The sequence below is a fragment of the Myotis myotis genome, unplaced genomic scaffold (genome assembly GCF_014108235.1).
Source record: "Myotis myotis isolate mMyoMyo1 unplaced genomic scaffold, mMyoMyo1.p scaffold_m19_p_20, whole genome shotgun sequence".
Taxonomy (NCBI): domain Eukaryota; kingdom Metazoa; phylum Chordata; class Mammalia; order Chiroptera; family Vespertilionidae; genus Myotis; species Myotis myotis.
In genome coordinates, this window is record NW_023416325.1 from 909,218 (window position 1) to 916,632 (window position 7,415).

At 63.1% G+C, this 7,415-nt stretch overlaps 1 protein-coding gene across 4 annotated transcripts; it reads left to right on the top strand.

Annotated features, from left to right (window-relative positions):
* Positions 1–63: 63 nt before the first annotated feature.
* On the top strand, positions 64–7,009 carry CASTOR1 (cytosolic arginine sensor for mTORC1 subunit 1). Of its 4 annotated transcripts, XM_036353803.1 has the most exons (10): positions 2,397–2,534; positions 3,089–3,159; positions 3,996–4,060; positions 4,174–4,361; positions 4,448–4,580; positions 4,842–4,965; positions 5,373–5,486; positions 5,594–5,676; positions 5,764–5,858; positions 5,973–7,003. In XM_036353803.1, exons 1-10 carry the CDS (start codon positions 2,529–2,531, stop codon positions 6,039–6,041), a joined length of 948 nt encoding a protein of 315 aa, XP_036209696.1. In that variant the 5' UTR covers positions 2,397–2,528; the 3' UTR covers positions 6,042–7,003. The 4 variants fall into 4 exon arrangements, with proteins under 4 accessions (XP_036209697.1, XP_036209695.1, XP_036209696.1 ...); XM_036353804.1 differs by lacking the exon at positions 4,448–4,580 and having other exon boundaries at positions 64–2,502; positions 4,036–4,060; positions 5,973–7,009; XM_036353802.1 differs by lacking the exon at positions 3,996–4,060 and having other exon boundaries at positions 64–2,502; positions 5,973–7,000.
* Positions 7,010–7,415: the final 406 nt, after the last annotated feature.

Sequence of the window (7,415 nt, forward strand, 5' to 3'; positions counted from 1 at the left end):
ATCTTGGCCTCAGCCAAACACCAGAGCCTCTCTGAGAAGTACCTTGCCAGAGGGGATGCCAAGACCAGGGCCAGCCCCTGTTCCGGGTCCCCATTTCCCTTACTCCATCCCTCAGCCCCTTGTCCACCATCTACCATGGGTGAGAGTCACCAGGGCTGGAGCCCAGTGCTAGGGCAGAGCGGGCATACTCCCCAGGCCTTGATTCCTGCTCATCACTGATGGGGCAGAGTTCCTAAGATCCTTTTAGGGTGTTCTCCTTAAGGCCTGGCCTGGATGCTACTTTTGGACCTGAATAAGGTTCTTTTTTTTTTTTTATTGATTTGGGAGAGAGAGAAGTATTTTGTCGTTCCACTTATTTATGCATTAATTGGTTGATTGTTGTATGTGCCCAACTGGGGATGGGAACCACAACCTTGGTGTACTGGCGACGCTCTAACCAACTGAGAAAGGTTGAGTGTTCATTCTGGGTTGGCTGCTGGCACCATAGGTGGGAGACCATGAATGCCCTTACATTTACAGTCCAGGTTTCCATTGATAGGAGGGGAGAAGGCTGGGTCTTTGATAACAAGCCACCTGTCGCTTGCTGAGCACTTAGCATGGTCCACGCTGGGTTGGTTGCGTCACCAGCTGACCATCAGGTAGCTCTATTATCTCCATTTGACAGATGAGGCAGCAGAGCTGAGTGAGAGGTAAGCTGGTGCCAGTTTGCACCCAGAGCCCCTCAGCTACCTCTCCTGGCCAGGGTGCCAGATGACCGGACTGCCATGGAGGGCCCAGGCAGGCTCTATGGTCACAACCTGATGACTGTTGAGGTTACGGACAGGGTGTCCCTGGGAGAGGCCCCCCTTCTGCTGAGGAAGCAGCTTTTCCAGTCAAACAATAGCGGTTGTTCTTGGCAGGCCACCAGGCGAGGCTGGGCTATGGAGGGAGGAGTAGCGCCTCCCTCGGAGCTTTCAGGCACCTCGGGGCTTTAGTCTGGAACATCTTGTTCTGGTACAGCTGGGTATACTGAGGCCTGGGGAGGTCAAGGGTCACATGAGCCTGTCAGGGCAGGCCATCACTTCCTGCTTCCCAACCCTCACACCTGTGGTTTTCCCACCCGCTCTGCCCCATTGGTGAGAAGAGGGGTTCAGCCTTTGAGGTCAGTCCCCTCCCCCTGACCCTCTAGGGGACAGGCCAGGATGTGGTGGCTGCACAGTGTTCCACAGGAACCCACTGAGCCAGAGTCCAGGGAGGGGAGGCACTGCGCCACTTCCATCCGCCTACAGTGGAGGCTCCCAAGCAGGCAGGAGGCCTGTGGAGGCCTGCTGGGTCCCAGTCAGGCCTGAGGCCTGCTTTAACCTGCTTGGTTCCAAGCCTCAGATCTGAGGCCCCAAGGTGCTTGAGCCAGACAAGGGCCTCCCAAAGCATGCTTAGTCCTGCTACTGGGCCAGCCTGGGTGGGCTGATGCCTGCTCAGCCTTGGGGTCTGAGACCCGAGGAGCCTAAGCAGAACCCAGTCCTAATGTCAAAATGAGCCCAAGTGGGTCCTAACAAGCCTCAGATCTGGGGCATCTGCCAGTGCTGGGGGCCTCCTTGGGCACAAAGCAAGTTTAGATACGCTCAGGCTGGGGGTTTCGTCTAATGGCTGCTGGCTTAGGGAGGCTCAGCAAGGCTCAAGCCTCAGGTCTGAGAACACTACCCAGGGAGCCCCAGATGCCTGGGCCCGTCCTCGGAAGTCTGAGCCTTGGGCATTACTGGCCTCGGTCTTGAGGGGCCTCCTTCCCCCTGGCTGCCTTCAGCACCCTACCCAGCAGTAGGACAGAGGTGGGTGGGGCCCTGAATATCTCTGCGACCCTGGTGGGGAGACGGATCCCACGAGAGGAAGGAGGAAGAAAGGTGCCAGGATACTTTGTTGGGAGAGAATCGTAGGGTTCCTGGGGCTGCAGAGTAGACCCTCCCCCTCCACGCTTCAGGGTTTTGGAGGCAGCGCCTCAATGACAATCATAAGACCCGCATGAGGGCCTGAAGGACAGAAAGGACCCCACGTTTCCTGCAAGCTTCGCAACCAGGAGCCACCGCATCTTGCAGAAAGGGTGGCGCTCCGAGAAGAGGCGCGGCCTGGGCGGGGTCTGAAGGACGACGGGGCGGGGTCAGCTGGCGATCCTTAAGCCAATGTTAACGGGGTGGAGGCGGGGCTCTGTTGGTAGAAGGGGGCGTGGCCTCCTCTGATAGGCCGCGCTCCTCGCAGGGCGTAGCCGGCGCGGCGCCGGGCTGGGCGGGTCTTAGGCCTGGTGGCCGGCGTGGACTGGCGTGAGCAGCGGCTCCTTTAAGCCCCCGGCCCCGCCCCCCGCCCCGTCCTCGGCGTGGCCCGGGTCTGGCCGCGGAGGGGTCGGGTGCGCGGGACCGCGATGGAGCTGCACATCCTAGAGCACCGCGTGCGGGTGCTGAGCCTCGCCCGCTCCGGCCTCTGGCTCTACACCCACCCGCTCATCAAGCTGCTCTTCCTGCCCCGCCGAAGCCGGTGCGCGCGCGAGTTCGGGGCCACAGATGAGGGTGGGCTCCCCTGGCGCCCCGGGACGGGGTCGGGAGGGTAGGGACGCCGCGGGGCCCGCGGGGATGAGCGGGGAGGGCCCATCCCCCTCCCGCCCCCCCACCGCGGCCGCCATCCGGCCTGGCCTCACCCTCCCCGGGACCGCCGCCTATCCGGGCCAGTTTAGCGCAAACAGCCTCAGGTGGGCGATGCTTAACTCCGGGCGGAGTCACATGCGGTGTCCCTTCCTGGGACTGCGGGGAAGGATCCCTCCCAGGCGCCTCCCCTCGGGGCAGAGGGGCAGGTCTAGGCGATGCCAGGTCCGACGCCCCGGGGCTGTCGCCGCGCGCGGGGCAGCCTCTCCTCCGGGAATGGGGGGGCGGGGGGCGGGGGCGCTCCTACGGGGGAGGGAGAGGGGAGACAGCTCGCGATTCCCGAGATGGGGCGCATTCCCCACTGGGAGGAAACGGAGGTTTGAAGGGGCAGGGGGCGCCCGGCCAAGGGGTCTCTGCGGGCGGATGGAGCGGTCTGCACACCCCTCTTCCCAGCCCAGCCTGAAGATGTCTCCCCCCTCCAGGTGCAAGTTCTTCAGCCTGACGGAGACTCCCGAGGATTACACGCTCATGGTGGACGAGGAAGGCTTCAAAGGTGGGGCGGGGCTGGGGAGGGCGGCCGTGCTTCCCTCTCGGCGGGTTCTCACTGATGCTGGGGTCCAGTGACTCAGGGCTGAGGCTTGGACTCCACGGCGGGCGGGCGGGCGGGCGCACTGGCTGGGCGCCCTTGAGCAAGTCATTTCCCCTCTCCGAGCTGTTTGTTTCCTCTTATTTAAAAGGGGTGTAGTGAATGGTTCTGATCTAATGGGGTCCCCCGAGGGTTTTATAAACAGGCTGCGTGTGACGGGCATTTGGCAGCGCCAGCCTGGCAGCAGGCCTCGGTTATGCGTGCTGCCCGCATCAGGGGTTCCCGCCCCTGTTCCCCCCGCCCCCCCTGGCCATTATTTTTCCCTGGATTTCTCTCCCTGGTGCTGGCCATCTCCTCCCTGACTCTCTGGGAACTCCAGGCGGCGATGAGGGCTGGGGAGGGACTGGAGGCAGGGAGCAGGCAACCAGCCCAGGGCAGGGTCCTGGGGGCGGGTGGGGAGTGGGGGAAAGGGACCGCTTCGCTGTGCTTGGGCAATTAGCAGCCACCCTGGCCCCAGCCCCTAGTCTGGACTGGACGCCAGCCTGGGCCCTCCCTGGCCTCTGGAGCTGACATCTGGCTCCTACTCCTGTCAGCCTGGCCTATCCAGGCTGGAGGCCTGGAGTCTCGGGCCAGCCAAATGGGGCTTGACCCATCTCCCACTGCACTGCTTCAGGCCTTAGTTTCCCTGTTTGTTCTGCCACAAAGTTTGGGTCTGTTAAGAGGGAAGGGCATCCCTCAGCCAACCTGATCTACTGGCGCCCCCTCCTGGCACCACACGGTATAAGGCCCCTGTTAACCCACAGAACACTGTCAGGAAGTCCCTACCGTCACCCCCTTTTACAGACGAAGAAACTGGGACTCAGAGAAGGTAAACCACTTGCGCCAGGTCAACAGCAAGTAGATGGCGGAGCCAAGGCACAGACAGGGGAAACGAGGGGTCGGCCCCGCAGGCCCTGACTGGTCCGCGCCCTCTGCCTGCAGAGCTGCCCCCGTCGGAGTTCCTGCAAGTGGCCGAGGCCACCTGGCTGGTGCTGAGCGTGTCGTCCCACAGCGGAGCAGCGGTGCAAGCGGCGGGGGTCACGAAGATTGCCCGCTCGGTCATCGCGCCGCTGGCCGAGCACCACGTGTCTGTGCTGATGCTGTCCACCTACCAGACGGACTTCATCCTGGTGAGCTTCCCACGGCTGCCCGTGTCGGGAAGGGTGGGTCTGGCTGCCGGGGGACCCGCGTGATCCGCCATCTTCCTGTGGCCCAGGTGCGGGAGCAGGACCTGCCCGTGGTGATCCACACGCTGGCCCAGGAGTTCGACATTTACCGAGAGGTGGGCGGGGAGCCTGTGCCTGTTGCCAGGGACGATTCCAGCAATGGCTGTCCCCGTGCTCAGCATGGTGAGGGCACCCTCTGGCACCCAGACCTGGGTGGGGGGGCTCCTCTTCCCACTGGGGCCCATTGCTTGTGTGGGGAAAGACTCGCTGCCACTGATCGACTGCCTCGCAAGATAGGGGCACGGGGCTGGGGAAACCAGAGCAGATAGGTGACTGCAGAACAGGAGGCTACGCTCAACCCAGGCCCCTCCCTGGCCAGCCACCAGGGGGCGCCCCAGCCCACGGGCCTTCTCTCACTCTCCACCTCCTGGTTCCCCCCAACAGGGCCCAACCCCACGGTGCATCCTATCCAAAGTCCACAGAACCGCTTTTGTGTCCTCACGCTGGACCCCGAAACACTGCCCGCCATCGCCACCACCCTCATCGACGTCCTCTTCTACTCCCACAGGTGGGCCTCTTGCACCTAGTCTCTCCGTCCTCACATCATTGTCCTCTGTGTTCTGTCCCACCGCCTTCTGCCCCTCCGTTGGTTCTGCGCCTCGGTGCCCTTCACTGGTGTTTGGGGACGGTCCCAGTGCCGCAGTGGGAGCCCTCTCCTGTGGTGTGGGCAGAGCCACCCTGGAACCATGCCCTGGTCAGGCCCTCTGGCCATGGGGTCCTTTAGAACAGACAGGGTTCATTGTCCTCTCCCAGCCCCTCCCCCACCTGGCACCATCAGAAGCTCGGGGTCCTAGGACAGGGAAGGAAAGTGGCCCAGAGACAGGGGGGGCCTGCTCAGGGGTCTCGGGGCCGACTGGAGGGAGATGGAGTGGGCCTGGGACCAGCAGCGTACCTGAGCCTCCTGTCCATCACCAGTGCCCCCAAAGAGGCAGCCCCTGGCGAGCCTGGACCCAGCTCCATCACGTTCTTTGCCTTCTCCCTCATCGAGGGCTACATCTCCATCGTCATGGATGCGGAGACACAGAAAAAGTACGTGACCCCTGACCGAGGGTGGGCCGCCGATGCTAAGCCAGGCCCAGGGAGGAAGGAGGTGGAGCGTCAGACCCTGAAGTCACCAGTCGCGCCTGCCTCCCCAGGTTCCCCAGTGACCTGCTGCTGACCAGCTCCTCGGGGGAGCTGTGGAGGATGGTGCGCATCGGAGGACAGCCCCTGGGCTTCGGTGAGCGCGGCGCCCTGTGCGTGGGGGGCTGGGGAAGGGATGTGGAGCGACCAGCGTGATCCACACGGACCCCTCCTCCACCCGCAGATGAATGTGGGATCGTGGCCCAGATCGCGGGTCCCCTGGCCGCGGCCGACATCTCTGCCTACTACATCAGCACCTTCAACTTCGACCACGCCCTGGTGAGCACCCCGGGTGGGGGAAGGGGCTCCCGAAGGGATGCTGAGGCCCATGAGGGTGGAGGGAGGAGGGAGGAAGGAGGAGGGTGACCCCTTCCTCCCCCAACCTGCCCACAGGTGCCTGAGGACGGCATCGACAGCGTCATCGAAGTCCTCCAGCGGCGGCAGGAGGGCCTGGGCTCCTGAGGCCACGGGGGAGCCGCAGCCCCTGCGCTCGCCCCTCACCCCCAGGCTTCCAGAGACTTCTTTAAGCTATTTCCCCAAGCTCTGGGTGAGCCCACTTCCCGCTCCTTCCTCCCCCACTCATGCAGGGGGACCCCCCTACTCTGTATAAGCTGCGTGCAGGCACCGGCTCTCACGTGGACGCGCGTGTCTGCCCACACCGGGAACACGGTGCTCTGGGCTTCCACCGGGAAGCCCTCAACCCATCACTCCCCACCCAGCCTCGGCGTTTGCACATTCCCTGCCTGAGGCTGAGCCACTCCCCTCAGCACCCGGCCGGCTGCTCCCTGGACAGGGCCCTCGTCTCCGTTCTGCGTCTGGTCGGGTTGCCTTCCCCGACCAGCTGGGTTCTGACAGTGCCTTCCCCTCAGGGGGCCTTCGAGAAAAGTATTTTTACGTCTCTCTGCTCTTTTTTTTTTTTTTTTTTTTTTTTTTACCAACTTGTTAATAAAGGGCTTGTAGTGTCCAGGCTGGGCTGTGGTCTTTGGGGTTGTCTGACCCCACCTGGGCCCCACTGCCTGCGGTGCTGGTTCCCCGTGTACCATCCCATTGTCGATGCGGAACCGGAGCTTCAGGAAGTGAAGTGACCTAGCCAGGGTCACACGATTCCCACCCAGGGCCGCCTGGCCCTGAAGTCTGGGCTCTTTCTTCATTCCTTGCTGCTCCCAGAATAGCCCAGAAGGTCCTGAACGCAGGTAGAAACTCCCAGACCTCCTGCCTGGGGACCCCCAGCTTTCCCTCCACCACGGGCAGGGCTGACCAGTGGTGACACCCCACAGAGGGCCCAGGAACCCCTTTTCCTCTGGGCTGCTGCCTGCTTGCTGTTGGGCCATGCCCGCGTCTGCCTGTCCTTTACAGGAGGCCCTCTGGCCAGGAGATCTTCAGTTCCTGCCCCCAGGGCTCTCTTGGCACCGAGTGGGGAGGGGGCCAGCCCCAGTGGGAACTTGCGAATCTGCACTCCCTGTCCAGGGGGGCAGGATGCCTGGGGGGGGGGGGCCCACTCTGTTCTTTTTTTTTTATTGATTTCAGAGAGGAAAGGAGAGAGAGAGAGAAACATCAGTGATGAGAATCATTGATCGGCTGCCTCCTGCACGCCCCCTACTGGGGATCGAGCCCGCAACCTGGGCATGTGTCCTTGACTGGAATCAAACCTGGGACCCCTCAGTCCACAGGTCCACGCTCTATCCACTGAGCCACACCAGCCAGGGCCCACTCTGCTCTTGATGGCTGCACGCCTGGGCCAGTGGCTCAGTCAGCACATCTGGCCCCACGTTTCCTGTCATGGAGGGGCCGCCTCCCGCTCTGAGCTGGGATTCCACTGGGGCCTGATGGGGCCCC